The sequence below is a fragment of the Lepisosteus oculatus genome, chromosome 4 (genome assembly GCF_040954835.1).
Source record: "Lepisosteus oculatus isolate fLepOcu1 chromosome 4, fLepOcu1.hap2, whole genome shotgun sequence".
Lineage (NCBI taxonomy): Eukaryota > Metazoa > Chordata > Actinopteri > Semionotiformes > Lepisosteidae > Lepisosteus > Lepisosteus oculatus.
Window position 1 is genome coordinate 24053773 of NC_090699.1, and position 23675 is coordinate 24077447.

At 36.5% G+C, this 23675-nt stretch overlaps 1 protein-coding gene across 3 annotated transcripts in view; it reads left to right on the forward strand.

Moving 5' to 3' along the window:
- dntt (deoxynucleotidyltransferase, terminal) overlaps positions 1-23675 on the forward strand; it is an 88429-nt gene that overhangs the window by 49121 nt on the left and 15633 nt on the right. For all 3 annotated transcript variants that reach the window (XM_015346708.2, XM_069188970.1, XM_069188971.1), the window contains exons 8-10: positions 2438-2540; positions 9209-9439; positions 10977-11060. In XM_015346708.2, coding sequence (XP_015202194.1) covers positions 2438-2540; positions 9209-9439; positions 10977-11060 — 418 coding nt within the window. The remainder of the gene's footprint in view (positions 1-2437; positions 2541-9208; positions 9440-10976; positions 11061-23675) is intronic.

The following is a 23675-nucleotide window of genomic DNA, read 5'->3' on the forward strand; positions in this document are numbered from 1 at the left end:
TAAAGTGAATTTCAAATTTCTTGGCATGGCTCATTGAATTCTAAATGCTGAGCATTTAATGTTTCCTACAATGAATTAGGCATGGTGTGATGACCTTTCTAGACTTCTCAACTGCTTCTGCCTGACAAATAATTTCTTTCTGCTTTTCATCTGTCATTCTTTACAATTCTTGTTAATTAGGATATCAAATACGATTCACACTGAGGAATTGACTACAAAGTAATCCTGCACTTTATTTTCCTGCATTTGTGCTACACATGCTGTTTTGTTTAATGCAATCATTTGGAAAATAGACAGTACATTAATAAATATAACTTATTAAAATCCTTTTAGCTCCCATTCAAACAATGGTATGGTCCCTTTGAAGTCTATCCAGATGAATAGACTGTTCTGAACAGAGTTGAAGAAGGGAGTTAACACTGGTCTAGATTTCCACTGTATATAAATTCCCAATCCCTTGCTTGCAAGGTATTGAGACTCATAATCACTAATTACTGTCTTTAGAATTATGCAATGGATTTGAATATCAAATAGAAAAGAGCTGAATTTCAGACAATACCTAATCAGGTTATGCCCAGCAGTTTTCCTTGCTGTGTTAATTACACACGCGATTGTTACAGTATATTGTACATGTGTTGTTGGAGCAGCACTGACTTTGGTGTTGTCTGACGCTAGATATGTAAATGAAGCCTTTCTCCTGCAGGAGGAATTTCTCAGCTTGAAATGATCCTGGAAGGCTAACTGCAGTGCAGTGCCAGATCTTTACAATTGGAAAAACTAGAAAGGAAGTCTCAGACATATTAACTCATGTTGCCATCCCAATACTTTTTTTTTGTCTTTTTATGACAAGATATAACCAATGGTTGCTCTACTTGCATACTTTTTAAAAATGCATTTTAATATCTGACTGTAACGAACAGTTCTTTGTAACCCTATACGGACCCTATACGGACGACACAATCCGAAGAAGTGAGGAAACACTGGGGAAAAAAGTCATGCAGGAATACGGGGATGAAAACAGGGGGCGTGTCCATGCAGTGTTGGTGATCCGGGGAGGTGTGGCCGAGGCAAACAATCCAAAATCCAGAGGGGAATCCAAAAAACGGACAAAGTCCAAAACCAGGTGGTCCATCAGGAACAAACAGATTAAAACCAGGAACCTGGTCGGAACTGGCAGGAGGGACAGGGACAGGGACAGAGACAGGGACAGGGACAGGGACAGGGACAGGGACAGGGACTTAAAAACATAACGGAGCCAGACGCACTCAGGTCCCGGGCTCGCACGATATGGAAATCAGATGCAGAGCCTGGATTAATGTCAGCGCCTGGCTTTTAAGGTGGACTGGGAACAGGGGACAGGTGCAGGGAATGAGGCAAACAAGGAAGAGCTGGAGCGCCCTTAAGGAAGAGGGACTACAATCGTGACACTGACAACAAAATTAAGTTTGCCTATGTTTCAAAAAGTTTTAAATTGCTGGACATACAGTATACTTATGTTCTCACTTTGTTGTTTTCATGAATCAGTGGGATTAGCCACTAATGTCTGATTAATGGGTGCACTTACAATATGCAGTGCTCAGAAAATAAGTGTGATCCACCCTGGCGTGGGGTGTCATAAACAGGTCTAGGTAAATCAGACACAAATCCTCGATAAGGTAAAGAGATTTTATGCTTTTATTGACAGCGAAACAAAAGTTAAAGTTCCTCTTTGAGCGACTGACTTGACTTAATCAAAAATCCCTCACTATCGGTAGCAGCTTACTGGTTCCAAAACAAAGTCTCTCTGAGACTCCTCCAAAAACTCAAAAGCTCAACATTCACATTCTTTTTTGCCTGCTTGGTCAGTCAGTCATTCAGTCAGTTGCTTCTGTCTCTCCCTCCGGCGCAGTCTGCATTTCAGGACATCTGCCCTCTCTTTCCAGACAGCAGATGCTGACTGACACTGGAAGCTTCAGATTCCTAGTTTTTAATAAATCACCCAACCGATTGTCTTAAACCAGTTGGTCAGGTGACTGTGAACAGCAGGTCTTTCCTCACAGCTTGTCTGCCAATGTAGTTCAGACGGTAGTCTCCATCTTGTCTGAACTGACCTCTCCTAACAATATCATTTTCATGCAAACACTTTTGCAAACACAGCTTTTATAGTCTGAGCGGTAAGGAAAAATAATGCTACTGTTTCTGTTTTAATGCAATTATTTTATAATAATCCAATTATGTAAAATAATAATGATTCTGAAAGCTGTGCCAAGAAAAGCTTTTAAGTCAATGATGTAGAAACAATTAGTTGTTTAAAAATAAAATCTTCGGAATACCATATTTAGCAGTATTGTAGTACTGAGGACAAGTCTTAAGAAGTTTAAGAAGTGTTACTGAAGAGGAAACTTTGCCTGTCTTCATCATTATGCATATTTTAAATTTGATTATGTTCTCTTTTTAGGGGAAAGGAGTGTGGCCATGATGTGGATTTTCTAATCACCACTCCTGAGATGGGGAAGGAGGTGTGGCTGCTCAATAGATTGATTAACAGACTGCAAAATCAGGTACAGGACATTCATATCTGTATGATCAAGTACAGGGGGTGACTGAAATTGTCACTTTAAAAACACCCTTTCTTCTTCATATAACAGAATGAACATCGTGTTGATTTAAACATTTTTTACTTTTCACTGTATGAACTCTCTTTTATGCCAATACTGTATCTCTGCATATGGCTGAATTCCTTGAGTAAATTCAGTTTTATATTGGATTTGGAAACATGAAACAAAGGCAGCACACACTGAATTTTTTTACATTGTCTTGGCCTGCACTGGGAGAGGGAGGTTGCTCTGTACACACAAAAAGACACAGGTTCATTAATTCATGTTGTAAAAGTAGGACAAGCCATTGGTAAAATGTAATTGACTCTTAGCTGGAGATATGACATTCCTCTCTTGAGAATGTTGCTGACATAACAACAGGACCGAAGCTGAACAAACCCTGCCAGAGTCCCTGCTCATCTCATATAATAAAGCAAAACGAATCCTGATTGTGAGCCATTAGTACTGAGCGGAAGCTTCACAACAATATGCAATTTCCAAGCTCATCCTTTGTTCTCAAACAGAGTAGGAAGGAGTAAACAGATAAGTGGGGCTATGAATATTAAAGAGCGGTAGTAAGAAGAAGAAAGGATAACAGAGGAAGAGGTGGGTGAACTGCAGTCAACACAGACAGAAAGCATAAAAGTAAGGGGCTCGAGATTGTCAGGTGTATCCAGGCAATGGAAGGTAAAAAAGACTTGATTATACATTTCAACACAGGCTGCCTGCTAGATTTCTTACAGGGTGAAGACACCATGACACTTTGTTGAAACAGAGAAGGTATTAGCCGCATTGATTTGTAATGTGTTTCTGAATACTTGGGAAAGGCTGAATTAAGGAGCATGTGCTTCGGTAGCATTTATATATTTTTGTGAGAAGGTTCCTATGTACATTCAGCAAAGAAATCAATCATAATGAGGGGGCTAAAGGAATATAAAAGGAAAGTGTCCCTCAATGCCAATAGTATCCCTGAAATCCTCACTGTAAACGTGTAGTAAAAAAAAGAGAAAAACATTTGATGAAGTGTTGGTTTCTGAAGCTTGGCTGCAGGCCCTTCTTTGTCATTGCTGGATTTAAAAATAAACTCAATTTTTTTATTGCCTCAGAGGTCCAGATCTACAGACAATTAGCTTGGCCCTCTCCATCACTACCTAACCAAAAATAAACACTGCACTTTGAGATATTTTCATCAAGTGTTATGAAGGTTCACTTCAGATGGAGAGGAATTTAGAGCCAAGCAGATAAGGGTAAATGGTTTGATACAAAAGGACGAGTTATGTGCGTTCTGTGGAATAGATGCTGTAAAACCTGACAGATCCCCGGAGACTCTGGAAGCAGTGATTAAGTGGAGGTAACAGAGGTTGACTTTAAGTCTTGTAACCTTGTCATCCACAATCTCACCCTCAAGGAGCAAGCTATCACAGAGGCCTAATATTATAGCCTTTTTTAGCCCGTGGGGTGGGAAAATATATCTTTCCCAAAAATGTCCTTGTAAAAAATGTGCCTGATAAATTTTGAGTCATAAAATGTTACTTGCAAGCCATGGTGAAGGTTATGTCTCAGGTTGCAGTAAAAATGAAAACTGCTTTAAAAATCATATAGTACTAAGCACTTTAAAATCATACTTGAGACATATATAAAAATATAGACATATCGGTGTCTATGCTGTCATTCAAAAAAGGCCATTGCAATCATAAAACACATCTATAACAATTTTAAGCAAGGGTTTTCAATGATTTGTAGTTTAATTGTAGTTTCATTTTTTATATATAATTATGTGTAATATATTTATGTAGTATTAATTGAACTGTCAGTTCTATGTTTTACTTTACAATATGCTTAAATTACAGTACCACTTCAAGAGAAATTCAGTAAGTATGTACTTTTGACTATTTTGTACTGGATTACTACCAAGCCAACAAAAATTATAAGCAATTTTGTTTTTCTGACAGAAGATTTAAAACAAAATGAGGAGGCAATCAGCTAGATTCATGAAAAAAAATCAATGTACTGTAAATGTAAAAAAGAAAAACTGTCAAATCACGTTTTTTATTCGTAGTGCGGACCTGATATATTTTTATGAAGACCATTTGAAGAGGTTTAAATTAATATGGCTATGTACAGTATTTCTCTTTTTTTGTAGCGACTCACAAAATGCTTCTACACTTTTATAGAACAATTGCATTTTTTTGCAATCACTCCTTCAGTATCTGCAATATCTTTGTTATTTGTGTTGGCACACAGGCCGTTTCAGTAACACTACAATTACCGGTTCGTGCCTCTGTTGCTGCTTTGCCTTCTTTAAATTTTGAAACAGAAGATGAAATGCTACTGTTTTGATGAATACATCAGTGTTCCTTTGAATGAAACAGGCGCAATACCTTGTGGAAATTATTTGTCAATAATACTGCACAGAAGAAAGAAAGGTTTTCAAATGCCTGCAACATGAGCTTCAGATTACTTCCAAATATCTAGAAGATGCTAATACTGTGAGCAAACCGTAAATCAAAAGAAAACAAAACATTCAGACAAATTCTAAAGCTTGCATAGTAATCTACCTCTTAAAGGGATTATCAATTTTTTTTTTCTTTGAGAAATGACATTTGATCCAGACTTTTATGTTTACTTATCTAGGGCTGAACAATGACAGTTACATGCTGTTCACACTTGTCTGCAGCAATGTCTGATGGCATTCCGGAAAACAACAAAAACTGACCTTTCAGTTTTCACAAGGTTTCCCCACATATTTATTTTTCTTCCAGCTATGAATAAATTAACTTCAGATAGCTTTAAATATTCTGTATCAAAAAAAGATAGGAACAATCACTTTAAATTTGTAAACTGATTTGAGAAAATTAGGTTACATATGTTACTGTGTGAACCGCATTTAACATATTCAGGTCAGCTTTTCCGAATATTTTTTAGGGAAAATGGGTATTCTGACCCCTTTTCAGGAAAACCAAGTAGGATTATAGAGAAGTACAGGATGCATATCAGTTTCGATATCTGCATTTGTTATAGATCTCAAGCTCAGAAGGAAATACATTCCATAAAACATTCCCTATAATTGTGATAGCAAATACAAAACACTGTGTTTTTTAGATTGGGAATAACTCTACTTCTGCTTTCACACACAGCAAATTTCAGCCAGATTCTCTGACGTTTGTGGTAGGACTGAAGAGAGCTGCGATGATTGATTTGAGATTCTGTGTGGAAGTCAGTTTGCACTGATGTCTTATCTTGGCTCAGAAAGTTTGTGAAAGCTTACCTAATGGAAATTGCTAGTGTTTTTTCTGATACAGAGAAATCCGGTCAATTATTATGAAATTAAAAAAAGAGTGGCGCAATATCATTGGGTATCTCAATGAAGCGGTTCCCTTGACAAAGTGGACATCATTTTGGAAATGCAGCCTCCATTAATTCAGCTGCTATTTCTTTTTGAGACCTTTTTGAGAACTGCGAATATACAGTGCCTTGCGAAAGTATTCGGCCCCCTTGAACTTTTCAACCTTTTGCCACATTTCAGGCTTCAAACATAAAGATATAAATTTTTTATTTTATGTGAAGAATCACCAACAAGTGGGACACAATTGTGAAGTGGAACGAAATCTATTGGATTTTTGAAACTTTTTTAACTAATAAAAAAATGAAAAGTGGGGCGTGCAAAATTATTCGGCCCCCTTGCGTTAATACTTTGTAGAGCCACCTTTTGCTGCGATTACAGCTGCAAGTCGCTTGGGGTATGTCTCTATCAGTTTTGCACATCGAGAGACTGAAATTCTTGCCCATTCTTCCTTGCAAAACAGCTCGAGCTCAGTGAGGTTGGATGGAGAGCGTTTGTGAACAGCAGTTTTCAGCTCTTTCCACAGATTCTCGATTGGATTCAGGTCTGGACTTTGACTTGGCCATTCAAACACCTTGATACGTTTATTTGTGAACCATTCCTTTGTAGATTTTGCTGTATGTTTGGGATCATTGTCTTGTTGGAAGATAAATCTCCGTCCCAGTTTCAGGTCTTTTGCAGACTCCAACAGGTTTTCATCCAGAATGGTCCTGTATTTGGCTGCATCCATCTTCCCCTCAATTTTAACCATCTTCCCTGTCCCTGCTGAAGAAAAGCAGGCCCAAACCATGATGCTGCCACCACCATGTTTGACAGTGGGGATGGTGTGTTGAGGGTGATGAGCTGTGTTGCTTTTACGCCAAACATATCGTTTTGCATTGTGGCCAAAAAGTTCGATTTTGGTTTCATCTGACCAGAGCACCTTCTTCCACATGTTTGGGGTGTCTCCCAGGTGGCTTGTGGCAAACTTTAGACGAGACTTTTTATGGATATCTTTGAGAAATGGCTTTCTTCTTGCCACTCTTCCATAAAGCCCAGATTTGTGCAGTGTAAGACTGATTGTTGTCCTATGGACAGACTCTCCCACCTCAGCTGTAGTTCTCTGCAGTTCATCCAGAGTGATCATGGGCCTCTTGGCTGCATCTCTGATCAGTCTTCTCCTTGTCTGAGCTGAAAGTTTAGAGGGACGGCCAGGTCTTGGTAGATTTGCAGTGGTCTGATACTCCTTCCATTTCAAGATGATCGCTTGCACAGTGCTCCTTGGGATGTTTGAAGCTTGGGAAATCTTTTTGTATCCAAATCCGGCTTTAAACTTCTCCACAACAGTATTACGGACCTGCCTGGTGTGTTCCTTGGTCTTCATGATGCTCTCTGCGCTTTCAACAGAACCTTGAGACTATCACAGAGCAGGTGCATTTATACAGAGACTTGATTACACACAGGTGGATTCTATTTATCACCATCAGTCATTTAGGACAACATTGGATCATTCAGAGATCCTCGCTGAACTTCTGGAGTGAGTTTGCTGCACTGAAAGTAAAGGGGCCGAATAATTTTGCACGCCCCACTTTTCATTTTTTTATTAGTTAAAAAAGTTTCAAAAATCCAATAGATTTCGTTCCACTTCACAATTGTGTCCCACTTGTTGGTGATTCTTCACATAAAATAAAAAATTTATACCTTTATGTTTGAAGCCTGAAATGTGGCAAAAGGTTGAAAAGTTCAAGGGGGCCGAATACTTTCGCAAGGCACTGTATGGGTGCTAAATAGGGTACTGTAACCTAACAATTACTGCTGGGTCTGGAATTAAATCGACAGTCTGTAATGTTAATCGCCTCAGCATTCACAAAACTGGGGAACTAAATAATAAACTTGGACTGGAACCCAAAGGAAATCAATTTAGCCTCCTGTTCATCCTAGGCCATTGGAGACGAATCTCTTTCTTCTCATTCTTTAGAACGTCAGTGTCTTACTTTAAGTGATTTTTTTCCAGTGCAACATTTAACTGCTAAGGATTGGAACTCCCTATGGTGTATACTGAAAACACATAATTTATTTTGTCTCATGCCAAGATGTTCTGTGGAATAATGAGCACTGATTTTTAATGCAGCACTAAAATTAGTAAGCTACAGTACAAGGAAAAGATTTTAATACTTTTGGAGATGTGTTATTTCAATTTGCTGTTTCTAACAAGATAAAATGTTGCAAATTACACCCCTGGAAATTATTAAATAATTATTACCTATCAAATTATAGTAACCTTTATTATGTACCTGTCATCTCCTACATAGTAATTATCTTACAATTCTATTATGCTATTAATATTAATATGCCTGCAAATTAAACATGCAAAAATGTACTGTACAAAGACTTTTTACATGTAGCTTGTTCAGTAAGAAAGAGTGTGTTCCAAATGCCAGCAGAGAACAGGGACATATAAAATCATTTTACTGTATGTATCAAATTTAAAGATGCACTTTGTCAGGGTTTTGTTATGGTTTCCAAATTTAAATAAAAATTACCATCTTTGCCTTGTGCAAAATGTTTATATGTAAGGGTTTTATGATAATTCAGTGATTTTATAACTTGATATACAGTACACTGTACACACTAATTATTATGGCCACGTTCTTCTTAAATGATCTGACAACAATAGAATTAAAGTAATAAAGATTTGGAAAGACTAAGCCTAAAGAGGATATTCTGACTAAAACAAAAATCACTCATAATTTATAGCACAGTGTAGTTCCTAACATACTAGGTCATTGTCGATAAATGGAGATCTGATTACTCAGGACCTTACCCATCTTAGAAGGCAGCAGTGACAGAACTGATTTTTGAGCTTGAAAGTGTGGTTTTATAGAGGTGATTTGAAGTGCATGCTTATCACATAGTGATTTAATACATTTGGAATGGCCGTTTGGTATCAATTTTGATTTGATTTTTGTTTTTGACTGAAATTCCAAGAGCAGTAAGTGCAAATTAATCAGTTGCTGAAACCTGAAATTATTTAACATTTCAATGCACTTGAATCACTCAAAAAGTGCTTTCGTTGTGTTGTTTAAAGCAGTTGTGTTACAGTATGTATGTCTCTGCACCTGTCAAATGGTAAACCACTTTACATTATGTAATGTTGTGTATGTAACTTATCTGAGCTGACAATAGTTTTGCAATCTAGAGTCAGTGTGGTCATGTCTTACAATTTCTTATTTTAAAATACAATATACAGTATATAATTGTCAAAAACTCATCTTTAACATGATGTAATTATCATTCTTTCCCCTTCAAGGGCATTTTGCTGTATTATGATATTGTTGAATCTACATTTGACAAGACCAGACTGCCGTGCAGAAAGTTTGAGGCAATGGATCACTTTCAGAAGTGCTTCGCTATAATCAAACTGAAGAAGGAGCTGGCGGCCGGCAGAGTGCAGAAGGACTGGAAAGCCATACGAGTGGATTTTGTTGCCCCCCCTGTGGATAATTTCGCTTTTGCACTCTTGGGCTGGACAGGCTCAAGGGTAAGGAGACACATTTTAATAGTACTGATAAAATCTGAAGAACATTGGTGCAAAGTACCATAATGGACAAAAAACAAACATAAAAAATGCAAAAGGAGATAGTGTTGAAAGGGGATTCTGGATTGCTTTGATGAGTCTGTAGAAGAAGGGTGATGAAGCCCCTGTTTACACATTTCAGGTGTTTTGTCAAATTGTTCTTAGTGTGTCAACTGTAATTACATTTTTTTTGCACCTGGGAGATCTTCCATAATGCCTGCAAGAGATTTCAGTCCTGCGAGTTCCAAATCATGTCTCTTTAAAATGAAGTCAAAAGCTATCAAATGGGTACTGCAGAAACATGTGAGGGCAATTCTCAGTTGTACTGTCTGGTTGGCTAGTGCTCTGTAGCCTCCAGACTGGAGCTGAAAAGGTCACTATGAATTAGTTCATGCACAAGTGGGAGCTGGAGTGGTATCTCTACAGTTCTGCTTCTGTAAAGGGACTTACAACAATTCAGGAATCTATAAAAAGTCGATTCATCGCATCAGTGTTATGGGACAGGCCCATCAGCAGACGTCATTACATTTTTTGTACTTCATTGGTACAACACAGAAGCACACGCAGCTGTCTTCTGTATTTCTGTGGTGAAACACAGCACGGTTTCTGTCTTCAATAGCACTAACAGACCTACTGAACTACAATAGATTGCATATCAGCATTGGTTTACAATGAGAGTACAACAGAGGAAAAGAGCAGACGGATATAATTGGATATTGTTTAAGAAAGTACCAAGATCACTCCACAGTTTCCTGGTACTTTAGGCCTTGCTTCTCCACCTGATCTGCTGTGTAGTTTGCTGCTTGTAGCATAATGGCTACAATGCCCCATCCTGTATTTAGATCTTTTTAGTATTGTTCAAGTTGAATTGTGCTTGTATAAATACAAGGAATTAAATATTTGTTGTACTCCACAGCAGTACAAACCTTAGATGACCTTCAGAGAGGAAAGGAACAATTAAGAAAATTAAACATTAACCTTACGCACAGAGAAGAATAGACCAAACTGTAAACATGATTTATCAGCAAGTACAATGCATACCTGAATATTACTGCAAATGAAAATGTAAAATGCTTTTGAAAGAGATTAATAAATTGCATTTTGTAATGAATGCCCCAATGTGGATTTTGTTGAGATTAGTCACAAAGTGCTGTTGTACGAGAGTCTTTATTATCCCTGGGGGGGGGGGGGTTGTTTTACAGCAGCAGTGTCGGTGTACAGATGGACAGAAGGAAAAAAAAGACAGGAACAACAATATACAGTACATACAATGTATACATACATATTTACATATAAGGTAAAGTGTTAAGTGATGATATGGCTACAGGTCATAGTATATCTGTGGTGCATAGTATATCTTCAGGTCAAGATGACACCAGTACAAGCTGCAGACAAAAAAAAGGTGGCTATATGAACAGTATAATAATATCATACAAAGTCCTCTTAGAAATAAATAAATGAATCAATAAATACGTTTACCTTTTCATGCATTTTTCTTTAGCAGTTTGAGCGAGACCTGAGAAGATTTGCACGCCATGAGAGGAAGATGCTACTGGATAACCATGCCCTTTATGACAAGACTAAGGTACTTTACGTGTGAATTAATGTTTATACAGTCAACTATAATGGAAGAAAAAAATAGTATGACGTTGAGTCCTTTTACTGTATGTACACTCTAGGCTACTGGTCATATAAAGGCAATCTAAGTACATTAAATACTGAAAAGGTGATTTTCTTGATTTTGGCAGTCACTTACTGGTCTTTGGGAAACCTCACTAAACAAATAAGGTTGTTTAAGCATTATAGAGCACTTGAAAATATATGTTATGCTTTACATTTGTAATTGAGACTTATTTTCTTTGCTTAATTACACTTATTTTTTACATAAGTGATTTTTCCTTTACAAACCACAGAATATAACTTGATAAATCAGGCTTGTTTGGAAGCATACTGTACATATTTTGTTTTGGTTGCAAGAAACAAAATTACAGAGATAATGGCATACACAGTTCCTTTAAAGAAATCCATTTTTGCTGTGTTCAGCTATGTATGCCAAATAAATGGAGGCAGTCCCACAGCCTCAGGGTTAATGATATAAAAAGTGGCTGATCTACATATTACATAGAAAGCTCTTTATGGAATGTGATAAACCCCTGATGTGCAATGGAATGTTAAAACAGGAATCTGAAATTATTATATATATATATTAATCCATATATTAATATTTTAATCCATACATATCCACATATAAGCATGTGGAGAATATATGAGGAACTGTTATGTTATATAAAAGGTTTACATTATCAAAAAAAAATCATTCACTTTAAGATGATTCAGACAAAGGTCCTTATTATGCTATTTAACTAGAAAAGTAATCATAGGACAGTAAACGTGCTGTTGCAGTATAGTTAAAAACATGTATTCTGATTATTAAAGTGGAACTATCAGAGATGAAGGTCAAGCAGTGCTCAGCTCTAATGCCAATGGCTCAATTGCCATAATTCATGTTCACAAGGAATGCATTTGTACTCCTGAAATGGATTACAAAGCTCTGGCACTGAGCTTATCAAGAGGATTTTAACTCATATAAAAGCTTCCAAAACTGCACTGCCAGGAATTAACACATTATCTAGATTTATTTGAGTATTATTTTTGCCCTTAGAAGATTGGGAATACTTGATAACAGATATTAGCATGAAAATAATGAAGATGTACTATGTGAATTGTCCACAGAGAAAAGATGCAGGTTCAACTCTGCATACACTTCATAACAGTGCATTACATTAATTTAATATTGCACAGCTGTCCTAAAGTTATGTAGATTAAAGCTAATTGGATTAAGAACCAAACAATAAACTTCTGTTTTACCTTTCATGAGGTTAATTTAATGGCAATTAATGTATCAACCTTTAGAATATTTAATTTAACATACATTAATTTCAAAGAAATACCTGAAGTGAAAATAAAGACACTCCAGTTGCGAAAGAAAAAAAACAACTAATAACTACTTGGCCCTGAATGATGTATGTTCAGACCTCTCTGAATGGCATTACAAGGGCTCATCCATCTCCCTTTACTGTCAGTGAAATTCAGTAAAAGGGGACAGCCGGAATATGACTGAGGACTGCATATATATTCCCTGGGACTCTCTAATACAGAGTCTGTGAAAGGAATTGGATACAGTCTCAGAAATAGGGTTGGTTCATTTCATGTGTGGAATATAAATACATTGCTCCCCTACACTGTGCAATGAGTGACACAACAGCATATTAACCAGTTTTTTTTTAAATTTAGGATTTCCCTCTGCCTCTATACAGCGGCACATTAGAAAAAGCTGTCTGTCCCTAGGTTGATATCCTCCTAATTAATAATACTCCCACCCTACAAGATAATGCCCCCTGCCACTCTTGGCCTTTAGGCACTGGTTCATGGGCAGTAACTTTTAAAATCTGGAAAACATAGCATGCAGTTTTTAATGAATTACTTTGATGTGGACAAAACAGTACATTTCACTGAGCATGAAAATGCTCTGACAGAGGAAGAGTGCGATGTAGGATCAGATTAAACTAGCAAGGGTGTGATGCGGATGCTGCCTCTGCTCTAAAAGTTGTACTCTTCTTATTCTAGCTGCTGACATACAGCTCTTGTGCACTGGGATGCTAAGCAGGTCTTCTGCACATATACATTCATATACATATGCACATGTTTATCCCACATACAGCAAGTGACTCCTGGTGAAGTGGAGATCACTAAGTGACTGAAGGGAAAAAACCTTGTCAAAATCAGGTCCTCATCAATTCTTCTGGGACACAGGTTAGCACAGAACTAGTGACAGTCGCATGACAGATGTAAAACCTTTAAACTCAGCCGCATTTATTTAAATAAAAAAACAGACAGACAAAATACGAATCCCCAGTGTGAAGCAAACAGGGGCCTCCATACAAAACCTACAAAAATGCCTTGAAAAATGTATAATGCAAACCATGGGATGTATCTTTTTGAAGATCGTGCATTTTTTTTTTTTATTCTCCATTTGCAGAAATCAAGGTCAGATCCAAGGTTATTTTCTGATAGAATCATTTAACAATGTAGGCTCTTCATTAGCTTGTTCTCTGCGTTGGAGCTGTAATTAAGGTAATGAAGATCAATTAACTGTCTTGGTTACCAGTTAACTGGCACAGATAGTTGAATTTGCTTCTTCTTATTATGCCTGAAGCTGAGACAAGTGGCCCGCTTTGTCCTTTGTTTAGCGAGGTCTTAATTAATTGGCTGAAGCAGAACATATGGAAACAGAATCTCAGATAATGAGGATTACTCCAGTGCAAACCTGTTAATAGTCTGATCATTTTAAAACAAAAAGTAATTTCTTTTGTCTGAATTTGGTCAGGTGAGAAGATTTTGGATTTTTATGAAATAAGATTTTCTCTTGTATCTGCAGAACGTGTACTGTGTTAAAACCACTAATGGAAACCTACTCACTCCCTTTTGCCAGGACTCCCCAGTGACGAAATCCAGAAGGTTTCACATTACAGTACAGTAATAAAAGACCCCTTTCTGAAGTATGGAATTTTCACATTCCACAGACCAGACCCATATGACAGGCCTGTACAGTGTTTACATTGTTTTTTATCTTTGATCCAAACACTTACCTGGTAAAGAGATTTCTATTTATTATGCTTTACCAGAGCTCCCACTGCAGTGCCATGGGCTCACTGTCCCTAGCTATACCTTTTCCATTCTTATGTAATCTAATACAATAACAATTGCTTGGTGTTAAAAGAAATCAGAGGCATTTTTAAACAGTACAGGTAAAGAAAGTACAGGTAGATTTGGTTGTAACTACAACACAACACACATATATTAGTGTACATAACTGTTTTGTACAGTAGGTGAGAGGTTATCATATCTATGTACTGTATATCAATCGACATCATAATCTATCTACTGCAAGTCTATAACATAAAACTGCATGGAGCACTACTACGTATTACAGAGTTTTCCACTTGAGAGTGAACAGCTTATATTTCTTTGAAGTCTTGAAAATGAATTTATCATGTGTCTGTTAACTACAGTTGTGAACAGAAAGGTAGGAAGCTATTAACTAGAAAACAAGGGGTTCTATATTTTCTGCAGTTTATGAAATGTTGACATGCCCTGCTTTGTTAGAGTTGCTCGATTATTAACTCTCTAAATCTAATATGTAAATAAAAAAATTAAATTTTATCCGTTTGAATTTGATCACGTGAAGGCTGGATTGACATTTATTGTCCTCTCCTTCACCGTTTTTAAAGCCTTGTCTGTGCTGTTTCTGTTCGAATATGAAGGTAAACCATTTTCTAACCTGCCCTCTACTGTATTTTTCAAGGTGTCATATAATTAATATATGCTGCCCAGTGATAAATGAGGACATTCACATAATTTCATCACTTGCAGACAGACAGTCTCCTCCCATTGCAAAAGTGCTACATGACCTGTGCAACACCTCTCATGTAAAAATCAGTAATTTTAAAAACACCCTTGAAACTTTTTTTTGTGCATGGGTAATTACTCAAAGCCAAGTATAACGCGATGATTAATGAGGTACATGCCCCTTGTATCATGCCTCTGGAATGGATGTCTAATGATTAGGATTATTACACCTCTGATTTTTTTAATTAATGCTCTCTCATTCAGAACTATAATTTGAGCTTTTGAGAATGTTCAGTTCTTGCCACTGTCAAATCTTATTGACAGCCACACATTTCGTTCTATGCAAGGTGGAAAAGAGGGAGAGGACACATGTCTGTTACAAACTGTAAGCTTAATCCGTGACTCATACATCTCTGAATTCTTCCTATTCTCCAAGCAGGTGTTATTATAGAGGTAATTCCTGCTTCGGAGTGTTTACATTTTTTACTTGGTCCCCAAGATAACTTAAATGTATCTTGAAGTAGTTCAAGCAGGTAGCTGCGTCAGCATGCATAGGCTGCAAAGGAACAAGTAAAGGTTTTTTTTCAATGTTGAAAAGAGAATAAAAGAAACAAAACGTTTTGGCTGTGGAGCCTTCTTTGGGTCAAGTACTTGGAATACTCCATGCCACTGTCATACTGTATACAGTATTTATGTCATATATTTGATATAAATAGAGCTAATTAAGTGTTACTTAACATTATTCAATTAGGAATGCACAGAAACAGAAACAATAAAAATCTTGAAATGTCATAGAACAGTGAAACACAATCCAGAGGACTGCTGTATTTATAACTAAGAACAGGAGACCTTTTTACAAAGTTATGTGGGTCTGAAGCAACACACCCAGCTATGTTGTTCTAGCTGATACCAGCTCTTCCCTCAGGAAATGGATGGGTGAGATCCTCAAAATACTCAGCTTCTAAAAACCAAAAGAGCTTACTGTGCCAAATGGTTTCCTCTTGTTTACAAACTTTTTCATGCTTATTTATAGTTTTCACTTCAATGTGTCAAATGTGTTTCAGTATATGGACTCTAATATCATTTTCTTTTTTCTTTTAGTCATAAATGCACAAATGTGATTTAAATTTCAAAATAATTTAGACTCTACAAACAAGCAGAGCTTTCTCGGAACAGAGACTTCTGTAAAAGGCAGCGGTAGAATACTATTGAATCTAGCCTCTTCAAGCATAACAAATAAATGAAAACGATGGATTGGCAGAGCTTGAACAAATGAGCATGGTGTTTTGGGTTGTACAGTACCTACAGTAACTGCTACTGGACATTTTAGGGACTCTAATGCCATTGCAATTGGAAAGATAAACATATGCTGTGTTTCAGTGTGAAATCAGTATTTAGAATGCTAAGATCTGTTTTTTAGAGCTTCATCACAATTCTTACGATTCCTCTCAACTTATGCTGCAGTCAGTAGTTAAAAAAACAGCCACACATTTTATTTTAAACTTGAATTCCAAGTAGCAATTCACCATCACCATGCGCACAGCATGCTGTCTACATTGCACCTGGCTTTGATACAAATTTCACAAAATGAAGAAGACTGTTCTTTCGCAAATGACTGGGCAATAATAGGGCAATTGCACTGAGCATTAGGGATTTGTGTTTGAATTTCTCCCCAGCTGGAAGTGAATAGAAATGTGATGGTGCCTGTTGGCCAGAAAAAAAAAATCAAAGTTGTTATCCTAGTTCTCGTAAAAGAGGCACGTTCAATACTTAATGCACTCCCTAAATGTTATTTGCATATGTTTTGCTATTACCATGATGTTACTGGTTTTGCCAGGTGATATATTCTGGAAGTATGCACGTCCAGAGCATTTTGAGATGTGCAGTGCCACTTCTAGAGTGGTATTGCTGTGTAAAAAACAACATATGTATTAGAATATAAAACAGATTCTGGAATTGTCTGGCCCAGTTTAGCTGGCCAATTTCTTTTCTGTTTCACGGTTTTGCCTTTTCCCACTTTCATGTACTTAATTGCCTGCAATTGTGTTCATATAAACAAGCAAAACAAAATTTTACATGTTTAAGATTTTAAAAAATAAAAAGCCAAATATATTATAATAGTGGATAAAATAGGCTTAGGCAGGGCCAAAAACGGTTTGAGCAGGAAAAGGTGGGACAGGAATACTATTATAAAATCACTAAAAGCAAATTACATTATGAACACACACATGCCTGATTAATTGGGGCTACTTGATTTTTGCTCACGAATCTCTGACCTAAAGGACTAAGGTTCTTAGGAGCTGGGATTGCTTTCTATGTATTAACTTACCATCATCTTCATCTTAGGAAGCAGCTCTTAGAATATTTCTTCAAGCACACGAGTACTGAAGGCTAGGTTAGACTGCATAACTACATTTGACCTGTTCCTCTCAGAAACTAATTTTGTTTGTTTGTCTGAATGGACACTCTTTAATACAGGAGTTCACCTCAAAACTGTGTACATCTTTTGCATCTTGATTTGAACAGCCACTCAATATGTGGATCATGCTTGCAATCCCCCTGAAAAGGGTGATCATGATGTCAGGTTCTCAACAGCAATGAGCACCACACAACTGATCCTGTGGATTGCTGTGGATTTGGGAACAGGGGCTTAGTCCAGTGCAAATGACAGACTTTCCTGCATAGAGGCTTTGTAGAGATCTTTTCTGTAAAGTTGGAGAATAAAAGCCTAAATGCTACTGTACATATGTACACACAGGCATGTATTTTCAGGCTACTGTACTTGTAGCAGTGACACATGGATATCTACAGAGCATCGATATACAGTACAAGAGAATACAAGGAAGTTTTCTCAATATTTATGGGATTAATATAAAACCAAGGGCTATATTTTGCCCATTGCAAAATAGATAAGAAATCACTTTTGTTTAATTCAAGGCAGAATTAAAAATCTTCACCTAGAACATATTTCCAAAGTGAAGGCACTTCTCTATTTCTTTATAGCTCTCAATTATGAATAAAGAACAGCCCTTCAATGTTATTTCAACCCTGCAGGCTCCATTTGCTCTGTGAATTCCCATTATAACAGAAGTGCCTGTGTTCATAAGTCAGAAAGTAAGCACAACTGAACGCCAAACTGTTCAGCCACTAACGATGTCAACACCAGAGAACAATATACTAAATGCATTCATGTGTTGGATTACTCTTCTAGAATTCACCCTCACAGCCTCGACTGATTTGAAGTGCTGTATCCCCAGTGGTTTCTCACAGTGAGAAAAAAACCATAAAAAACCCTAACACTGTTTAATAACGAAATAATTCATATACGCAAGAAAACAATCCCCTGCACAGTATTTTACTGATATATTTCAAAACTGATGCTTAAAAAAGCTTTTCTTCTGGGAGAGTGTCTTATCTTAAGGCTTAATTATCTCCATCCCACTGTGTATATGCTGGTTTTATTCTCTTTTCCTGTCAGCCTTGAAAATAAAATAGTGTACATTTTTTTAATTTGATTTCTGAAAAGAACGTGGTTATAATGCCATTGTTCATTTCTTCAATTATGTTTTTTCTTAGGGAATGCCTTGGGCCAAGATGATGCATCTGACAAGTAATTTGTTTATAACATGTTTTCTTCACAAGTTAAAACTCCAATGTTAGCAAACAATAATTGATATGTTTTAATAAGACTGTATTTAGTAAGTCTTTCTGGCTGTATTAAAATTAAATGGATCAGTAATTCAGAAAGAAATGGGATTAAATTAAAGGGTGATGTACAATGATATTATGGCAGAAGGATGCCAGACAGATTGACAATTTATAGAAAAATGTAACTTTCAGATGAAATCAGTAGGGCATAAATTAAAAGCTCCAAATGATATCAAAACCAACAGTTATTAGCATACATATTAAATGTCTACATAGTGTACCTTTTAAAATTTCTTTATATGTTTTACAATAAGCATTTAAAGAAGTATTTTTAATGTCTTATACATTCAGATCATAGCATGTAGCATATAATAATCTTGACACAGTGAGAAACAGCTAAATATACTTATGTCGGCAATATCACTTGATTCCCATGCATTCCTGGCTAATTCTATATACTGTAATTACAACCCTGGTAGAAAACTAAACAAAAAATGAACTTCACTATTTCATTCTCTGAGCTTTTCTACTTTTACTTTCCCAAAAAAATGTCATTTCTGTTGAGTCTTATTCCCAAACCATAGGAAGTTATTAAAGCCACCCCCCATTCCTCAAGAAGCAGCACAAAGAAGACTCCCCCTTAAGTGCCACAGCTGTTGGGAGTTGTGTAACAGCCCAGAACAATAATAACAAGGCATCTTTGCACGTTTTTTTTCAGAGCTGTCAGGAGTCTTAATTGCTGGCTGATTCATATGCTGACAGAATCTGTCATTGCAAGGTTACAAACCAGCTACATCAAAAGTCATCATGTTTAAAGTGAAAAGGGTAAGGGTCTTTAGCTCAGCCACATCATGAATCTCAAGCCGAGCCCCCCAGTGGAGAAACTCTATTGATCATGATTATTTAGCTGACATATGGTAATCAACAGGGGGAACTAAATCCAGAAATTATTAATGCTCTTTTTTGGCATCCCACTGATGAATTCTGCACTTTTGCAAAATTCTATCACAATACAGTGACAATGTACTAAAAAAGCCTCTGCAATATACCTAGAGTCCTCTGGGCACTAGGCTCTCTTAGTCCAGGTAAACTGAAGACTGAATTGCTGTTGACGTACAGTCCATCTGGACAATGATGTTTCAAAACCCTTTTCAACTTGTTTCGCAGCACACTTTCTCTGTCCTTATTGTGCAATACTATAAATATCCCATTACCATATTGGTGTCATAGTCCAGGATAGTCCCATTCAGACCACAAAAGTCTCTGTGTCTGTGAACTTTCCAGGTCTTATTAAAGCAGCAGCACCTGACGAGCTGGGAAAAACTGGTGAGTAGGTCCAATTAGACCAATAATGAGCTGAGCTGGAATAAAAACCTGCGGACACAGTGGTTGTCCAGACCACACCGCTGTTGCAGCTGATAACAGTGCTTGGATATTGCAGTTGTTGGGTATTACTGATTTACTTGTCGATGATGTAGTGATGTACAGTTCCTGAGGTACAGTACAACATTTAATTTATTAGTTTCTGCCACTTTTAGATTGTTTCTCTATTGCAGTGTCAGATAATATTACAGGTCTTGGGGGACAAAAGAAAAAATCAGTTCCAATCTTTCTGATCAATAGGACATACTACATTTATGAGCATGATATTGTAATTCCAATACTCTGACAGCAGTATAGCTGCACTGTGCTGAAGAGCAAAGTTGTGTACGGAGATATGTTACTGTATTGAATATTGAATTACTATAATCTTTCATGTCAGTTATAAATCTATGAGGCTCAAGGCTTAACAGTGCAATATTTTAAATAGATTATATTCTGAAAAATGAAGACAATATGATTTGAAGGCATTAATGACATAAAGAAAAATAACTTTTAACAATATATATTCTATTTGAATACTTTCATGATACATTTCCTGCAAATTGAGTTATTTAAGGTAAAAGATCATAAAATGGATTGAAAGAGCCTTACAAATCAGTCCTAGGTCCAGGGCTGATTTGTGATGCAGAGTGCATTTACTCTTCCTGAGCTCTGCTACGAGGCCAAGCAGGAATGCAGGTCATTAATAATTGCTATGGAGATTTTCAGTCCTTGCACCTCTTTTCTGGCATCTGAAACCACTTCTGTTATTCAGTCATGAACTCTGGTTAAGCATAACCTGCCGGTTATGGTTTGCAATGTGCAGCTGGTGTCCACTGGGTACACTGTCAAAATTCACTTGGGACATAACCCAGATTGAAGCATAGGTCTAAGGCACTCATATTTTTCCCTTTCAACACATAACAGCCTCTATATTGATTTGACAGATGATGGATTATGGATGTTCTCTGATAGAGTTAGTGTTTTCTAATCAATAACATATTGCACTTTTACTTCAGCAACAGATGGAAATAAGTATTAGATTCATTTACTAATGAAACATACTCCCCTTGTATTGGAGAATGTAGTTTTTAAATCATCATGTATTATTAAAAAATATGGAAGTTTTCATTTTGCAAAAAAATATATGTATGTTTGTCAGATAATCATATGAATAATTTCACTTACATTTGCGCTGTACTTTACAAAATCTTTGGAAAGGGGGTTGTAAACTTCTAAGCTTCGGTTATTTTGATTTTACTGACAGAATGGGAAAATGCATCAATATTAAAGTCTTATCTAGTACAATATATTTTGCGAGGATGGAATAATTCCTGGATTAATCCATAATAATCTAAATAATATTACCAGCCTGGTTTGTGACCATGCTTTATTTGATGATTAATGGATAGGCGCGTATTAGGTGGATAGACACACAAACCTACATTCCCCTTGACCTGTAGACATTAATTCAAACTGTAAAGTAATTTTTATTAGAAGTTTTGTTCAGATAATCTAAAATATATTAGGTGAAATATTCTAGTGAAGGGTATAGGAAGAATGTGAATAGACCACATTTATTACATGGCATTGTTTTTATTATTTTAAAGAAGTATTAGACCAAATATACTAACCATAAAACATATTTTTTAAACATCTTGTGGCACCACAGACAGACACTTTTTTATGTGTGTTCTAAAATGACTTGAGGACCAGCAACAGGGAAGAGCCTGTTTTAATTATGGCAGTATGTTATGACATTTTTCTAACAACTGGAATACACAATACACTGACTTAAAATTCGCTACATAGAACGTGCTAATATGAAGCATTTATATTATTATAAAGCATTTATAACTTCACGTTTTAACATAAATGACATTTTTTTCTGAGGGCACTGGACGCATAATATTTTAAATAATGAATAATAAATAGGAATAATATTTTAAAAGGAAATCATTAATTATTAATTTGACTCCTCAGCTAGGCAGTTCAGGCACTTTTAGCTTAGTTACAATTTAGAATGTTAATTTTTTTCACAATTTATGTTCAGTTAAGCGTTAGAAACTGCACTGTGTAGCTGCTTTGTGTTTGAGTTACCCTTCTATGAATCAATATTAATTGAAATAGATCTTCTACAGTACTTTTGACCTTACTAATTTTTGATAACTTAGAATTTATGCACAGGATGCAGAATCACTGAGTGATGTGTATTCTTTGAATCATGTAATCGAATTGCATTTGTGATACTTCATATGAGCTCAGTTTCTGTTTGGAACTATTTTAGAGGGAAACAATTCTGAATGTTGTAGAACAGTGAAAATTGCATTCAGGCAATTACATAACAATGCAAATATGGATTTTAATTTTAGGATATAATCATCTTGCTATTGAGTCCCATTCCACAGAGGATGAGAAACAATTAATGGAGCTGTAAAATAATTGATTAAGGAGCAACAAAGTTAATCTAGAATTTATGGACTGCAATCAAAGAAACGCAGACAATTAGAAAACTGTTGGCCCATGATACAGGGATATGAAACATACAAGAAAAAAAACCTCTTAATTGCATAAAGACATCTGGAGTTTAAATTGTTTCAGAAGATTCATGTGGCTCTTTACCTTATTTTTAATCTCCCCCTAGATTAGATCCTCTCCAGGTCTATTAGGTTCTACCTTCTCTACAGGCAAGGAGGTACTTGCTAAGGCCTAGAAACCCCAACAGGAAACATCCAGTGAAATATTCTAAGATAGGATTATTTTATTGGCCATATACAATTTCTTGTATTAGGAATTTGTCTGTTTCACATACCCCAACATGCTCTCCATGAGACACAATGACACACACACAGGGAGTGAAGCTTGGGGTCGGAGCTCAGGGTCAGCCATATACAGTATATACGGTGCCCCTGGAGCTGCTGGGGTCAAGGGCCTTGCTCAGACGTCCAACAGAGTAGGATTCCTCTGCCGGCCGCAGGATATGAACTGGCAACCTTCCAGCCAAAGGCGCAGATCCTTAGCTACAGAGCCACCGCAGTGCCCTATTATATGAAATCAATGTGTTAGATATGCAGAATGATTGCTGTGGTTAAAATTTAAATGCAATTTATGTATTAGTGCCTTAAACTCTAAAGCAATTTTACACTTTTAATGAGGGTGTGATCTATTTTTCCACCAAGAAGTGTTAGACATTGATAAAAAATGCTTGCTAGATCTGTGTTAAAGGATTCTTAATGTCATCCCTCTTTGACATTTTGTTGTAATAAATGAAACTTTGTCCTATAATAATTTTGTGTTTCCATGCACCAAAGCCCTCCTGAGCTTTCAGATCATTAAAGTGCTTCTGGTTATGTTTTTTTTAAACACTCCATATGGGGTCTGACATTTCTATCGTTTTTTAAACTTAAACACTGCTCCTTCCTGCTGGTATTCTGTTGACAACCATTGCTATCCATGCGGAGAAATATGCTTGTGTTTCAGTTTGATTGTTTTCATATGGGAGCAAGGAAACAAAAACTAAATTTTAATAGTGTGAAAATGCAGGGAATTTTTGGATAGGTATTAAGATTTGACATTACAATGAGCATGATATGTCTTCCCAGTGGAAATTATATTCTTCTCACCCTGTACCAGTGTCACAAGTCCTATCAAAAGAAACAAAAAGCAGGATTCTCATGGTAGACTTTTGTAATTTATACAGTTTAACACCTGGCAGTTTTATAAAACTGAAAACTAGGAATTGTTTTTTAAAGGCTTCTCTAAGAAGGTCATTTATAGAGTG